The 17,752-nt window shown below is 23.9% G+C and overlaps 2 protein-coding genes across 2 annotated transcripts; both read left to right on the top strand.

The window, feature by feature from the left end:
* The first annotated feature begins 3,056 nt into the window (after positions 1-3,056).
* Positions 3,057-3,722, top strand: LOC145828935 (uncharacterized). The gene is made up of 2 exons (XM_082936680.1): positions 3,057-3,149; positions 3,270-3,722. Exons 1-2 carry the CDS (start codon positions 3,057-3,059, stop codon positions 3,720-3,722), a joined length of 546 nt encoding a protein of 181 aa, XP_082792806.1.
* A 4,092-nt stretch (positions 3,723-7,814) lies between these two features.
* Positions 7,815-8,495, top strand: LOC145828934 (14-3-3 protein 2-like). The gene has a single exon (XM_082936679.1). The coding sequence runs from the start codon at positions 7,815-7,817 to the stop codon at positions 8,493-8,495; it is 681 nt and encodes a 226-aa protein (XP_082792805.1).
* The last annotated feature ends 9,257 nt before the right edge of the window (positions 8,496-17,752 follow it).

Below are 17,752 nucleotides of genomic sequence, written 5' to 3'. Positions count from 1 at the left end.
TATAAAAGAAACATTACAATAAAATATAATAAGTTATTCCAAAAAAGAATTATGATTAATTTAATAAGGCATTTTTTAGTTTTATATGTAGCTCTTATTTTTCTGAAAAACAACTGAACGCCATATGCAAATAAAAAAATACTTTATAGATCTGTCTAGCCAGGTTAATAAAACAATCAACCTTGTTACAACTATTTATTATACATATTCTAACATAATGCTTTTTCAACTTCTGGTGTTTTAAATTTAATAATTTTTCTTAAAATTTAGTGTTAAAATGTTTTACTTAAATTTTAATTGTAGATAAAATCAACACAAAAACTTAAAAAAAAAATCAGGTACATTTTAAATCATATTTGAAACTAAAACGTTTCAATAAATAACTTGAACATATATTAAATTTCTACAAAATTTTGATAGAAGATTTCAACACTAAATCAATGAAAAGAAAAGTTTGAACTATATGCACGTTATAAAATACAATAACCTCTCGCTTATAACGTCCACAGAAAAAAAGCGTTAATATACGAGAGGTACCAAATATACTTACTATAATGGCTGTTTTTTGGTATTGCTTCTAGTTAAAAGCAGACTGGGGACTTTCCCACGTTTAACAATTTGTTTATTTTATTTATAAATATGATAAGAAAAGACAAAACTAAACATATTTCAAAAAAAAGGATTTAAACTTATATAAAATAATAACACTTGTAGAAAAATTTGACTAATTTTAATAATAAGTAGGTTTTATCTTTATATGACTTATTTGATGCTTAACATTTATATTCCATTCTATTTAGCAAAATCAGTTTATAATAAAGCATTTGTTTACAATTAAGAACTTAGACTAAAAAAAAAAGTGTCAAATGAAAATTAGTAGTGTACTAGAAATAACGATTGAGATTTGTGTTGAGTGTAAGTTCTATATTTATTAAGTATCACTGCTACTTGTTATTAGTAAGTTTCATTAGATTGGTTCTTAGATGCTTAATCATATATAGGGCAAGAGTGCTGTATTATTTATTTGTGGTTTAAACTCTCATTATTTAATTATACTTTCATTATCTAACACAGTTATATTTCTTTCAGAATTTTAATTTAATCTCTTATTGTTAACCAAATTTCTGATAAACTAAGGTATAACTAAATGTTTATAAGGTAGTCAAGGAACATAATTTTACAAACTCTAAAGATATATAGATATAGAGAGGTGAGTTAGCATTTGAAAAAAATGTTTTAAATAAAAAATATACAACAAACCTAATTTGTGCAATGTTGAAAAAAAATGCTTTTTTGATTATTTTTTAAAACATAAAATGGGTAACTAAACGAGAGTGCGTAACATCACGAATGCATAAAGATGCGAGAGGTTACTGTATATAGCTTTTGAGCTAAGTTTCCAAAACCTAGACTTCTAGCTGTTTAATAAATCTTACGACAGTGTATTTAAGTTTTTTAATTGAAATTAAGATTTCTAGAGTATCATTATGTTATTTAAATACAAGATTAGGAAAAAAAATTGATATAGTAAGAACATTAATATAATAAAAATATAATAACATTTAATAAATTTTTACTATTATTCTACCCAAAAAACTTGTTTACTTACTTATTTATAAAACTTCCTAAAGTTAACTGTTGTTTAATTAATTTTATTTAAAATTATATTGTAAGTCTTAAATAAAACTTGGTTTAGGTCTAACGGTGTCTTAATGTAATGCAGTGCAACTCAGTATTTTAACGAAACTTTTAATTAAATTTTAATTTAATGATAAAGCAAAATTTTTTCTTAGTATTTTATTTCAGTTATCTTTTCGATAAATTTCTCGTACTTTTTAACTCTATATACATTTATCTCACAATATTTTTAATTTTATTCATTTTTTTTATATAACATATATCTATGAAAAATCAGGGTGTCTTTAAACATATGAAAATTATTAGTTATCGGTTTTAACTTTTTTTTATAAATTTATTCAGTAAAACTTGTTGGTAAATGTTTAATTGTTATACTAATTGAATTAACTGACAAAAATTTCAATAAATAAAGACTTTTTCAAAGACTTAATTACATTTATATTTAATAAGTAAAAGTTTGAAGGGTGTTTAGAAACTAGTTTATGGAAATATTCTTTAAATTACAGTATTTTGCCTTTTTTTCTGAATATTGAAACAAAAAGTACTACTCACTTTTGAAAGTAAAATAAAATTCAATTTGATAGTTAAAACAGTGATTTATTAACACTCCTCTGAAAAACTTATACTTAATTGACACAGTTTTAAAATAAAAGGTAATTATGTAATTAAATTATGTATTATTGACCGGATAATAGCAGAGTAGTACACTTTAAAGCATAAAGTTATTACAAGTGCTAGAATAATAACTAAAATAATTTAAACATAAAAGTAATATTTATTTTACATGATACTAAAAAAAATTAAATAAATAGTTATTAAAAAAATTAAAAAATTATACAAAAAACAAGCATAAACTTACAGATAATACTACTGTAATAAGCATTGGCTTAAGTTTTGTAAACAAATTCAAAGCAAACCTGAGTCAGCCAAAGTCTTTTAATTTTAAACCAGTCTTTGTATATATTTAGTATAAGTAAAGACAAGATCTTATTTTGCATTTTTTTTAAAAACTATTCAAATTCATATATAAAAATTTAGAATTATTTAAAAACGGAATCTTTCAAAACTAAATTTTAAAGAAATGTTAGCTTAAATATATTATAATATGATTACATTAGATATTAAACATTTCTATTGAAAAAAAATCATTAAATTAATTACAAAATATAATCAAAAAAAGTACAAATACAATCATAGAATGGCTTAAAATTGTTTAAAATTAATTAAAAGACAATTGTTTAAACTTGATGAAGATAAAAAAATTAATTAAATTTATGAACAAATTGTTATTGGCAGTTAATAAATAATCTAATATTTTCTTTAAATGTATATCGTTATTTTAAATAATAACTGTTAAACCTTAATTTAAAGTTTTGAAGTTAAATAAAACAACTGAATTTTGCAGCATACTTTTCATAATGTCTCAGTTTGATAGTAGTGAATTAGTGTCTCTTGCTAAAACGTGTTATGACAATTGTCGTTATGAGGATTTAATTAGCTACATGAAACAAGTAATAGAAATGGGTAAACTTCTTAATTTTGAAGAAATAAAAATGTTTTTTCGCAGTTATGAAGAGCTTAAGCTACCATAAATCAAATGCGATGACTCTAGTTTAGATGAAAAACTACAGAGAGAATTAAATCGGAAAGCACAATCAGAAACAAAAAGATTATGTGATGAAGCTATTCACTTGTTAGATAGCCATTGGATCAAAGATGATACCAATATCGAAGCTGTTGCTGATTACAAACGTTATAAAGGATTACAGCATCACAGTATGGCTCTTCTTGCATCAGGAGATGAGAGAGACACAGAAACAAGTAAAGCATTGAAGTTTGACGAAGAAGCAAACGAACTTGCCAATAATAATCTCAATCCTGCACATCCAGTTGTAATTCTGACTGCGATGAATTTTTCTTCACTTCAATATGGTTTACTTAGTTCTACTGATTTAGGACTTGCTACAGCTACTGAAGCCTACAAAAATGGTTTTTCTCACCTGTTTGAGTTACCTGAAGAATTAAAAATTCGTGCTAATAGATTGCTAGACTATTTAAAGGAGAACATCTACAACAAAATTTAAGTTTGTCTTGTTAAATACTATCTTTTTTAATGTCATACAGGTAATATTTTTACTAATAAGTTTGTTTTTACCTTTTTATGTTTTTTACTTAAGTAGTGACAAATCTGAGTTTTGTTCAGAACGTTATTTGTAATAAACTGGGTTCTAAAGCTCGACTACTACTATATTTTGTAAATTGCTCTTTATTTAATGTGTTAATTAATATTTTTTAGGTAATTAGGCTCAATATACTTTAATAATATCAACCTTTTAAAACATTAACCTTACTAATTTAGAAATAATAATAGTTGATACCTCTCAAATTTTATTATTAAATTGTCTTATAGTTTCGGATTCCTTTGCTGAATTTAAATTAAAGGTTGACTTCAAAATCATATTTTCAATTAAAAAACTTTAGTTTATTAAAGATAAGTATTAACTATTGCTTTGTTAAAAAAAGTTATAACAAATTTTATTAAAAATATTTATCGCGGTATTTATTTTGTACATTGCGTAACATAAAACAGGTAGAAAACTTGCCAAAGGCTTTTCTGACCCTTATAACAAAAAAAAAAGCGTACCTAACATTGCAGGATTAGCGAGTATTTACTGTACTAAAATTTTATAAAATTTAAGTAGGCAGTTTATGACATACTTAAAAATACTTGAAATCTAATTTGTATCACAACTGTATACAATAACTTTGACTTTAGTACATGAGTTGATTATGTTTATCTTGAAATGTTCTGAAGATATTCTAATTTTAAATTGAAAAGAAATAAGGTTTATGAGAAATAAAAGACAACCATAAAAATGTACTTACTTTTAGTTGTACTATTAATTTATCTTATTTACCTTTCAAATTAAGATTTCTATCAAATTTATATGCGATATGATCAAAAGTTTTCTCTTTGAATGTAAACTAAATGCCAATGAAATCAACAACGAAAATCGTCGAACTTTAGTGATAAGTTTAACATTAGTAGCTTGAAAATAACTTAATGTTCTCATATTACTGTGTTAGCTGTTTTCTTAAAATGACAAAAATTTTTTGTAAAACACAAAAGTTGTTTTAATTTTCATTCAATCTATAAAAACAAATATTCAACTGAAAGTAAGTCACATTTTTAAAATCTAGAACCTAGTTATAATTTTTGCTTTCTGTTCTAAAAGTAACTTGGTTGTGTTCGTTTTTCTATATGTGAGTATATTTTTAACAGTTAAATTAATCATACTCATTTTTTAAGTTCATTTGGCAAAAAAGTATCAGTAAAAGAGTTTATAAGTGCTTAAAATATATAAAATAAAATAAATTGTTTTCCTAAACTACTTAACAGCTATTCTAGAAAAATTTAGTTTGCAAATGAACTTTTAAAACATAAAAATTAGTTTAAAAATAAAATGATCGCCAAATAAACTTAAATAAAGTAATTTAGCTTTTCGTTTTTAAAATGCGAAACGTGTGTTCAATTTTTTCTACCAAACGTATAATTACATATCGTTAAAAAAATACCTGATGTACTTTTAGTTTACCTATTTAAAGTTCATTACTATAGTATAAAATTAATTGATATTGAATAATTTTAAACAACAGTTATATTTTTGTCAGAATTTTTTAAATGTGTAAAGAAGGTTAGTTAAAGCTAAGCTAAAAAAAAGAATATATGTATAACAAAAATTTTTTCAATAAAATGCTTAATTTTTAATGTTAATTAAGACTCAAATAACTAGTTGTCACAAACATAAAAACTGAAAAATGTGCTAGAAACAAACAAATAAAACTAATAAAATCAGCGTATATGCTTAATTAAATATCTAAAGATAAGTTTAATCCAATAATTAAAATTTGTAAATGACAAAACCAAAAATATTTTATAGTTATTTGCTTCTTGAAATGTTGTAAAGATATTTAATTTTTATATAACTTCTTAACGCTATTGAATTTTTTTAAACTAAATTTAAAGTATAACTTTTACTTATTTTTATACTATTTTCGAACCATGTTTTTATCTTTTTTTACAACAACTAATTTATAATGATGAAAAATTATATCAAATCTATCTTTTTTTGACTGTTGTATTCAACGTACAATAAAATTGTTCGAGAGTATTCTAAATATTTAATCTTTTAAAGCTGCATTATACAATTGAAAAAAAAGATCTTTTTTAAAATTAAAACGTTAAATTTAACACTTATAAGTAGTAGCATATAAAAAAAAAAGTTGGAACTTAACTTTGATCGTTTCTAAGCGCATAACAATGTTTAGAAAATTTTCACAAAGACTTACATTTTACAAACTTTATTTAAAGTATTAGGGGTACTTAATTTAGAACAAGATTATCGAATGTCAAAATAGAACGCAAAGATAAATTACTACATTCCAGTAGACCGCAACAACAACCCTACCAAATCACGGTAGACTGCAACAATACAAATATCACATCACAGTATACCGCAACTATGCAACTATTACATCAAAGTGGACACAACAATACAACTATCACATAACAGTTTTTAAAATAATAAACTACCACATCACAGTAGAACAACGATATAAATCACAGTAGACTGCAACCATATAACTACCGCATCACAGTGAATTGCACTGATACAACTATCACATCAGAGTAGATACAATGATATAAATATTATATATATATATTAAAAGTTTTTTTTTTTTGCAAACTGAAAACTAAAGATTGTAAAGTAATATATTATTATATAAGTATTTCTGTTAGGAGATACATATTCAAAACATCTTTTTTTTCGTCAAATAAAAAAGTTTATTAATTTAAAAATAGTTTTATTATAAAAAATTAATAAATAAAAAAAAATCTATGAAATAGTACAATAATTGAAAAAAAAAGCTGAAATATATAAAATTAGCAATAAACATTGGTATTTAATCATCAACAAAAAGGCAGTCAGCAGACAAATGTGATTTTAATTTAATACCATTTTCTAAAAATAAATATTTATGATGCATTAAGAGAAAGTGAAAATTTATGTGTTGTGAACACATAAAATCATATAAACATATTAGATATATACTGTCTAACGATTGTATGAAATATTAAATACGAATATATACTTTTTAATTAAGTTAAACCTCTGCTTTGTCTTTTTCCATGATAAGTTAATTTTCTACTTTTTTATACTTTTATTCTTTTATCAAAATAAAGATAAAAAATCTTCATGAACTTTATTTCTTTTTAACTAAGTAATAGTTTTTTGCCATAATTGTACATTAAAACTTTTTTCATTTATTGTCATCTACTCAATTCAACTAAAATAAGTATCTAAAATGTTTTTTGAGTTAATGTCTAAACTTAATGTTTAAAATTACATTTATTTCTTCAATTCAATTAATTACGCTGATATGTAATCTATTTAAAAAAATATAGATTAAAACTATTAATTTTGTATTTATAAATTAGCAAGTTTTTTTTTAATGTTTAAAATGTTATAGTTTTTAATTTTTATTAAAACATTTTTGAAATTTTAACGAAAATATAGGTACGAAAAAATTAATTCAACATTTTCAGTTACATTGATGTTAAAATTTTATATATCAAATATTGAATTATAAAGCTCCTTTTTTTAAGACTATATAGTGCTTTAACAACTATTTGTTACACGTTGTTTTGTATTTGTTTTTATTTAGTTTTTTTACTTTGTTCTATTAATTAAAAAATTTGATTAAAAGTTCATTTTGTTAACAGTTAGAGCCTGATTGATAAAGCTTGATTGCCACTAATCAATTATAATATACTAGCTTAAATAAACTTCTTTATTACAATGCTTTTTAATAAGAGTTTAAATACTATCGAAGATTAACTAACATATTTTTTGAAAATAACTAGAATTACACTCAATGTAGTTAAAAAATCATTAGACTATACAAAAAAATATTGGTGTTAGTTAAAAAGAAAAAACGAATTCAATTTTATATGCTGTTATATGCAAAATTCCATTTTATATATTTATGTGTATAAATATCTACTATTTATTTACTTGTAGTTTAGAAACAAATCTAACCTTGAACATTGTTTAAACTTTTCCTAGGTCTTGAAAATTTTTAAAACAACTAAAATTTTCAGCATACTTTTCAAAATGTCTCAGTTTAATCGAAGTGAATTAGTGTCTCTTCCTAAAACGTGTTCTGCGAATGGTCGTTACAAGGATGTAATTAGCTACATGAAACAAGTGATAGAAATGGGTACACCTCTTAACCTTGAAGAAAGAGAAATGTTTTTTCACAGTTATCAAGAGCTAAGACAAACATATCTAAAATCTTTTGTTTCCTGTGATGACTCGGGTTTAGATGAAAAATTACAGAGAGAAATAAATCAGAAAGCAAAATCAGAAACAAACATTCTATGTGATGAAGTTATTCAGTTGTTGGATAGTGATTGGATCAAAGTTGATACCAATAACGAAGCTATTGCTGATTACAAATGTTTTAAAGCATGTCAACATCACGAAAAGGCTCTTCTTGCATCAGTAGATGATAGAGACGAAGAAACAAGTAAAGTATTGAAGTTTTATGAGGAAGCGAATGAAATTGCCAATAAAAATCTTAATCCTGCACATCCAGTTGTAATTCTGATTATACTCAATTTTTGTTTATTTCAATATGATTTACTTGGTTCTGTTGATAAAGCTCTTGCTACTGCTACTGAGGCCTACAAAATTGGTTTTTCTAACCTGTTTGAGTTACCTGAAGAAATAAAATTTCGTGCTAAAGAGTTGCTAGAAGATTTGAAGAAGTTCATCTACAAAAAATTTGTTTAAATGTATGTTAAACGTTATCCTTCTTAATGCCATACACGTTATGTTTATTTTTTATTTAATTTTGAACTTTTCATTTTTTGTACTTAAATACTGACAAATATGGGTTGTATCCTGAATATAGTTTATAATCAACCAAGTTTGAAAGAAAACTATTATTTTATATTGTAAACTGTTTTCGTTAAATATCTTTGTGAATTTTGTTGAGTTAATTACGCTCAATAGATTTATTATTAACCTAACTAATAGTTTAACGTTGTATATTTCGAAGTATTTTAAATAATACTAATCAAATTTTCTAATTTGATCATCTCTTAGTTTTTGATCATTTGATGATTTATTCTAAACTTTGACTCAAAAATATTATTTCAAAAATTTAAAATCTAAGTTGTGATTATATTTAAAAAACTAAGCTTTCTTAAAATAATAAAACTGTACTATTTTTAAAAGATTGTCTTTAATTTTTCCTGTAGTAAAAATTATTTCAACTATTTTACTTATGATTTTAAAGCAGCGATTAACTTTTTATATGCTATTATATAGTTATGTATGTCCTATTTTTCCTATGCAATGAAATTTTAAATGAAATGGAGTTAAGATTAGAAAGAAAAAGTTATAATTAGACAAAATTTAAAAAAAAAAATTTTTTTTTTGTATTATTTATATATTGATATGTTTTATTATGATTACTTATTTATTACTACACGCATTAATAATGATTTTTTTAAAATTGTTATTACAACATTTTTTCTTCATCTTGATAGTCTGCAGTACGTTTTTAATGAAAAGCAACAAAAACACAGTGTAAAGTTTCAAAAATATATGATTATTTTTATTTTTAATTAAGTATTGAATAGATTTGTTGTTAAAGTTACTTATAATAAATAATGTAACTATGTTTGATTAAAACATTAAATTTTAGAAAAAACGTTTTAATATTTCCTAAACTACATTAAAAAAATTTTAAAAATTTTAAACTCTATTAAAAACGAAAAACCACATACTTTAGTATATATCTTTTTGTACTATTTGGTAGTTTTTTTTGATTTTACTAAAATAAAAATAATAAAAAATAGATAGGAAAAAAAAGTTTCTGACCGAGGTTAAGGGTTAAGGGTTTCTTAGGTGTAACGGTGAAGGTAAAAAAAAATTAAAAAAAAAAGAAAAAGAATTCAGGTCGTGCAAATTGTCTGCTTGTGCAATATTGTCTGCTCTTGCAAAACTGTTATCGTGCAAAAGAGACCCTTCGTTCAAAAGCGTCTTCGTGCAATTTTATCCCCTTGTGCAAAAGTGTCTCGTGCAAAAACATTTTCATGAAATTTTAAATACTTGTGCAATTTTGTCCCCTCGTGCAAATTTGTACGCTCGTGCAGTTTTGAGAGCTACCCAAATTTCATATAAGTGCGACAAGAAATATGTTTTCTCAAATTTTTCTTTTAAATTTGATTTAAAGCTTAAAATTGTTTTTACAATCTCCAAATTAAAGTTGAAAATAAATTGAGTTTGGTGATAAAAGAAAAATCAAACATTTAAATTAGTATTTAAATAATCATGGCTTTTCAAAAAAAACATAAAAATTTTAACAACACTTATTATTATTTATTTTCAACTTTGAAACTAATTAAGCAAAACGAGTTTTTCTTAATGTAATTCTTAACATATTACAACTGTCATTGTAATTATAACCTAACATGTGAGCAATATTTATATTTATGCACATACCAACTACTAGTGTACCAATATCTTAAGCTGTTGTCTTTAAAATTACGGTGTTTACAACTATCACATCGCAATTGTTTTATTATTTGAAAAACCGACTAAAGATCATTATTTGTTGAATGTTATTTAACAAAATAACCTTTAACGCAACTTATTTAAAGACTCAGTACTTTTTAGAACTGTCTTACGTTTACACAGACGTTTCTCCTAAAGATCTTGGCCAATTTATAACTATTGTCGGAAAGTCATCACTTTCAGTAGCATTTTCAAATAAATGTTGTCTACGTGCCACAAGAAAAATAGATTTATGTTTTCATGAACTTCCTGCCTTAAAAGCTTAACAAGAATATAGACAGTTCATCTTAAATTGAAAACGAAGATTTGTCAATTGCTGTTTAAGCTGTCGATTTGATTAATAAAGCAAAATCAGAAATAGTAAGATTATGTGATGAAGTTATTCAATTGTTAGATAGAGAAAGGATGAAAGGTGGTACTAATTTCGAAGCTACTGTTTATTACAAATGTTTTTTAGCACGTTAACTTCACGATTAGACCAAACTTTCATCAGGACAAGATTAAGACGCATAAACGTGTATAGCATTGAAGTTATTTGAAGAATCCTATGAAATTGACAATAAAAATTCGATCCTGCACATCCACTTGTAATTATGACTGCACTCAGTTTTTATTCATTTCAATATTTTATACTAGGTTCTACTGATAAAGGCCTTGCTACAGCTACTTAAGCCTACAAAAAAGGTTTTTCTCACCTGTTTGAATTGACTGAAGAATTAAATTTTGTGCTAAAGGATTGCTAGACGATTTGAAGGAGTATATCTACAACAAAATTTAAGTTAATTTAAGTTAAACGTTTTCCTTCCTAATGCCATACACGTTATATTTATTTTATAAGTTTAACTTGGGCTTTTTATTATGTTTTGTACTTAAGTATTGAATATTCTGAGTTTTATTCTTAATCTAATTTGTAATAAACTAAGTGTTAAAGCTGGACTATTATATTTTGTTAAATGATTTTAGTTAACTATGTTTGTGAATATTGTTGAGGTAACCAGGCTCAATATATTATTCAATACTAACCAAAAAAAAACTAAAATGAAGTAACATATCTATACATATATATAATAAAAATGTTTGTTTAGAAATATTGTTTGTTGATACATCTCAAATATTCTGATTTGATCATCTTGTAGTTTCTGATTTCTATGTTGAGTTAAAACTAAATGTTGACTCCATATTATATATCAAAAGTTCGAAGTACGTTTGTAAACTTTAAAATTAGAATTAAAAAATATTTTTTTATATATATGTAATATTTTTAAAATATCTTCTTTTATTAAACTGCAATAATTAAAACTATTTCAACTGCTTTACTACATTGTTTTCTAATAATCAGCGATTAAGCTAACTAGCTTTATACATAACAGAATAGTTAAGTTTAATTTTTGATTAGTTCAAAATAATAATAAAAATAGCATAATACGTACTAATTTATATATTAAACGCAGTTATAAAATTACAGCTTGTATAAGTAGTATTAATTTCATGTTTAAAACTGTTTTCTGTAAACACATTATTTGTATCAAATATTTAGACTTGCTTAATAATAAATTAAATTAATAGAAGCACCACAAACTAAACCTTTTATAATTAATTATAATACTTATTTAATGTTTATCAAAGTTATACAAATAAAATATACTATTAAATATTATAAAGAGTACGTTTCTTTATAAAAATAATTAAATGAAATGAATAAAGAATAGAATAATAATAAAAAGAATTAGATTACCAATTTTTTATATTAATTTGTTAAATTTTTCTTTGTTCGATACTTTGTTTACAGTTTTTTTTTGCGTTGATTACTTTTTTACCTTTACTACTCTTATTAATATTAAATTTAAAAGAAACAGTTTAAAAGTTTTATGTTTGCTTTGTTAGTATGTTATCCGTTAAAAATGAATCTAAATAGAACATTTAGAATAGAACATTTAGAATTATAAAGAATATAATAATACGTAGCACCTCGTAAAAAGTTTATAATTATTAAACTAGTTTTTTTAATTTAATCGAAGTTAAAAGTCATAACCACTTTAGTTTACTTTAGATATGTAAGCTTTTGTACTTTATGTTACAGTTTTCTACGTTTTGTTTAACTCCTAGTTATATCTAAGTATTTATTTTTTGAAACAAATTATAATTAAAAATGTTGTTGCTTAAATAAAACTTTACTCTGTTTTACTTTTAATTTGGTTACTGAGTTTTTTTTTTTATTCAAAAGACAATTACTATATATTCGTTTTTTAAGCATATTATATTTTTATTCGAAGTTTTTATTAGATAATTAAATTTTTAATTTTACTATGAGTATCTTATTTTATCTAACTAATTGGAAATTACAAAACACTTTTTATATAACGACTCAAAAATTGTAGTCGTTATAGTTAACAGTGTACCAATTTTCATGTTGCATAAGTAACATTTTTTTCGATGGCAGACATTTTATGCATTGAAGTCTAATTTTGATATAGTTTTTATTTTTATTTTTGGCAAAATATTTCTTGGCTCTTAACGTTGGTTTTTGCAGATTATTAAACAGTTTAATTTATGAAATTAAGTTCTCCTAATTAAAGTAATCAAAAAACGTTAATCAATAACAATTTAGTAACACATAACTGAGATGCAAGGTTTAAACTGCAAAAAATGTAAAATTATGACTTTAATACAGTATATTGTTTTATATTTGATAGTCTTGAAAAGATTCAAAACCAGAACTTTAGATTTTATAAACAGAATAAGAAATTTAAAGCTAGTATAACATCAGTTATAAGTTAATAAATTAAATAATTTTAAACTACAAAGGCTACATGTTTCTAGAAAACGATAATTTCATGGTAAATCATATGTTACTAGAAAAATGTTGTCTTTTTGATGTCATGATTATTTTTTACACTAAATTAAAATATAACAGTCAATATTTTTAAAGTTTTTTAAACCACTTTTAAATTACTTTTAAGCTTCAAATCCTTCTTGCAGGTTACCAAGAAATTTTTATTGAAATCATTGGGATTAATTCTATATTAATAGCTTTTTTTAATATAAATATATATATTAAAGAAATTGTATAAATCAAAAATGACTTCACCAACAATGTATTTACAGTTTTGCTTAAAGTTTAAATTAAACAAACTAAGTCATGGACAACTCATCTTCTGAAGGAAATTCACAACCAAAGCGCAGTTCAGCAGCTAAGGACATTTCAAAGGCTAATATTGTAAAAGAAATTATAGATAATGAGGTATGTGTTTTTTTTGTATTTGTTTGATTGCTTTGCACTAAAATTTTTAATATTTAGAATTTTTTATTTTGTAATACTTACATTAAAACGTTAAGGAATCAAATTAACTTGATAGAAAAAGTTACTGAACAGTTGAGTTTCCTATTAAATTTAAAAAATAATAATTCTAAATCATGTTATTATTATGTTTCTTTCTGATTTTCTGGGGTTGCATAGGAAACTCTTCAAAACATACACCTGCATAAAATTTAAATATAGTCTTTAAATTTTCTCTGAGTTGCCTGGATTCCTAAGAATATTTTCGACTATTTTTAAAAAGGTACTTATTTCAGTACTTACCACACATTCAGGATACTAATTGTACACATTACAACTCAAAATTTTCGGTTTTATAAAATATCTTTTAACTAAGGAAAAGTAGGGATAACATAGATTATTATGTATCAGTTTAATTCAGACTAACTTACTATAATTTCTATTTTTTATGTTTTCAACTCATGATAGTCTAAAGTCTTTTTTTTAATGTCAGGACATATTTTTTTAGATCTTGAATGAGATTCATTTGTACTAGCTTCAATAGTTTTTCATTTCAAAAAAAAATTATATTAAACAATAATCATTAAAGCATTTACATACTAAGCTTTTTGTTAATATTTAAAAGAAACATTAGATATGAGTAGTTTGTTCAAAAGTTAAAAATATATTAAGGATTTATGAAATTAAAATGACTCATGATATTTAAAGGTCATTTAGGACATTGTTTGGTCACTTAAGCTATTTATTAATTTAAAAAAGGCAACCGTTTTTATTCTTTAGAGCTTATGTGTATTAAAAAAAAATTGCAAAAATATTAGTTAAAAATTTCTACTTAAAGTAAAAGAAATGTTGAAGTACAATTTTTTTTTAAGAATAGTCAACATCTTTGTGTACACATTGAGAACAGTAAAAAAAATAAGTATAAGTTTTATGATCACCTTATTATTTTTATGGAGGAATAACACTTAAGATAGAAATACTGTTTGTAAAGGTAGCTTAAGTTAGTATAAAGAACTATTAAAAATAGTTTAGTTTAAAACATGTTCCTAAAAATAAAGATTTTATAGCAAATAATTATTATGTCAAAAAACTGATTAGTCTGAAATGTTAATACTATTTTTTTTAAGTTTCTGTTTGTTGAAAGTTATACATGATATATTGTTACAAAAATCATTAAACAAATTTCTTTGTATATAAAAGCAATTTAAAAACACAAAAAAAATTATTCTTTAAATTTTTATAGAACTTTTATATAAAAGTGTTCTTAAAAGAAGTATGTTTTTGTATATATTACTAATACAAATTTGTTTACAGGAAGCCTTGATTTTCTTCCAACTTTTAAAATTCTGTAGAATGTTTATAATCTCCTTTCCTAAAATAAAATTGGACTCTTATTTTATGGTTTTAGTATAACAAAATAATACAGTATTTCGGTTTTTTTTTCTTGATTTCTAGATGTGTACAACTCAGATTTTACAGCTCAGATACAACAATTATATCTGATTTTTAGGGGTTGCATAGGAAACTCGTCAAAACATGCACCTGCATTAAATTTAAATATAGTTTTTAAATTTTCTCTGAGTTGCCTGGATTCCTAAGAATATTTTCGACCATTTGTAAAAAGATACTGATTTCAGTACTTACCACACATTCAGGATACTTAGTGTACATAGGACAAATCAAAAATTTTGAGTTTAAAAAATAACATATTGTAAGTTAGGATAAAGAGGAATAACATAGGTTATTATGTACCAGTTTAATTCAGACTGACTTAGTATAATTTCTATTTTTTATGTTTTTTAACTCATGGTAGTCTTAGTTTTTTTCTTGACTTCTAGTTGTGTACAACTCAGATCAAAAAGTCCGTGTATAAAAAAAGTCTATCAACCATTGATGTTCAACAAACTAACTTGTAAGCTATATTAGAAAGGTTTAATTTAAACTAAATCTATAAAACTGGGTTTTAAAAAATTGGCCAAATTGCATCTTGGGACAGTTTGAGAAATTGAGAGGACCATGTAGACATAAATTACAAATAACATTATTTATTCTCAGGTTGATGAAGAATAGCAATAAAAATGGTTTAAGGGATTTTAAAAATTGTTTTGAAACTAATAATAAATATAATGGAAGAAAATAGAGGAAATAAGCCGCAATAGGGGGAGCTATAAGGCTAAAAAATGAGATTTCTTTTAGATATTCAATGTTAGTTTTTTGAAAAATCTTGTTGAAGGGGTCAATAGTTTTTTTTTTCTTCAAAGGGGGCCTTTTCATAAAAAGTTTAGAAAATTCTATTCTATAAGCATAAAAATTGGTTTTGTATTTGTTTAAAAACTAAGTTTTCTATTAATTTAAACTAAAAAGTTTAAAATATTTTATAACAAAGTTTAAACTTTACCTGACCTTAAATAAAGTATAACAAAAGAGTAGTTTTGTTTAACCTTGTATTTTCTTATCCGCATAGCTGTATTTTATGACTTGCTCAGTATAAATGCTGTAATCAACATAAAGTAAATAAGGTAGGTATTTTGTAGAATATGTAAATTTTTCACATTAAGATGATGATACTTATTTATTTAATACTTTTGACTTTATATCATTTTATTTAAATCTGCTTGAAATAGAACTTATTATTAAACTAAATTGACTTTTTTTTATTTAAAAATTTTAGATATTTAACGAAGAGTTTGAACGAGACCTGGAAGAACTATATTTGAATTGGCAAGATGGTCTACAAAATGTGAGAAATCTTGACCAAGCAGAAACATTTCATGCAGAGTTACGTAAAAGTTTTTACGATTTCAGTAATCTGTTCGACGAAAAAGCTGTTGAATTAGAAAAGATGAAAGAAAAGATATCTAAAAATACAGAAAGGCTTACAAAACAACTTCAGCAAGGCACCAAAACTGTAGGATTAAACACAAGTTTAAACAAAATTGATAAAATGCATCGACATAAACGTAAAAACGAAAGAATGTTCGAAAAACTTAATTATAAATTTTGTCTAGAATTCTTTGAAACTAGTCAACGAATTTGAACACTCAAAGATAATTTTCAGCAGCATGGTTTGACTCCAGAAAGAATTCAGGGATTCCAGATTTTAATATCTGACGAAACACACGTAGGAAGCCAATGCTCAGTTTGTATGGAAGATGTAGAAGTCGGTAGAAGAATGATGCGTCTCACATGTGATGGTCAGCATACTTTTTGTCAGGAATGCATTGAAAAATGGTTCGCTGATCATAACACTTGCCCTATCTGCAGGCACACTTTTGTCTGAAGTTTGAATGTATAATTTTTTTTTTAATTTTTATATGAAGCGAAACTTGAAATAGTTTTAGTAGAAATTATAAAATATATTAGCTGGTTTAGTTACTTTTACTCGTAAGTTAGATAACACAACTTTTTATAAGTTTTTACTTTTATGCCTACAATTGATTTACACAGAAGTCAGCTCAAATTTAACTTATTAAAGTTTAATTTTTAGACACTTCTCAAGTGTATTTATTTAATTTTTTAGTTTTACTTTAGAAACTTACTTTTTGTGTTGATATTTTTACTATATATATTTTTTTTTGTAATATTAATAAAACACTTGTACTCGTAGTGCTAGTGTTTTGTCATCGTGTTGAACGTAGTAAAAAAAATACTTGAATATTGCCATATTACTTTATTTTTTCGAGGCTTTAACCAAATAGAAACTGAACTTTCAAATTCCTATTTTGTATTCAGTTTTAAAAGAATTTATAATCTCATATTATGCTGCAGTGACTTTTTAACCATTTAGCATTTAAAATCCTCTAAAGATGTAGTGGTAATATAGTTTTAACTGTTTTTAATTTGTAATTTTTTTAACATGATTAAGTTCTTTATTTTAATATTTACTAGAGACATAAGCATGTTAAGTTACCGTTTAACTATCATTTTATGCATATTTAATTAGGTAAACTTTTTAAGTATAAAAACATTTTAATAAAAAAAGTACATATACATTTAGTCAAGAGGTCAATTAGTTTTGCCTCCTAGTAAGGTATTCTATAAAACTGCTCGTTCTAATTTGTAAGTAAGAAGTTATTATTTAATATTTTTGATCTCTTAACATTAATGGAATAATTTCTTTCCTGATTATCTTAGACTAGATTGTCTCTCAGACTTTTACAAAACGCTTCTGCTACAGGCGGACTGGCTA

Source organism: Thalia democratica, chromosome 2 (genome assembly GCF_965202585.1).
Source record: "Thalia democratica chromosome 2, ktThaDemo2.hap1.1, whole genome shotgun sequence".
Classification (NCBI taxonomy): Eukaryota; Metazoa; Chordata; class Thaliacea; order Salpida; family Salpidae; genus Thalia; species Thalia democratica.
Note: the sequence above shows the minus strand (reverse complement) of the source record. Positions and strands in the feature narration are given on the sequence as shown.

Excerpts from the sequence above, each read along its gene's own strand:
- LOC145828935 (XM_082936680.1), top strand. The coding sequence starts at position 3,057 with ATGTCTCAGTTTGATAGTAGTGAATTAGTGTCTCTTGCTAAAACGTGT. Across the intron at positions 3,150-3,269 it reads TAATTAGCTACATGAAACAA|AGAGAATTAAATCGGAAAGC; the intron begins GTAATAGAAATG and ends GAAAAACTACAG.
- LOC145828934 (XM_082936679.1), top strand. The coding sequence starts at position 7,815 with ATGTCTCAGTTTAATCGAAGTGAATTAGTGTCTCTTCCTAAAACGTGT.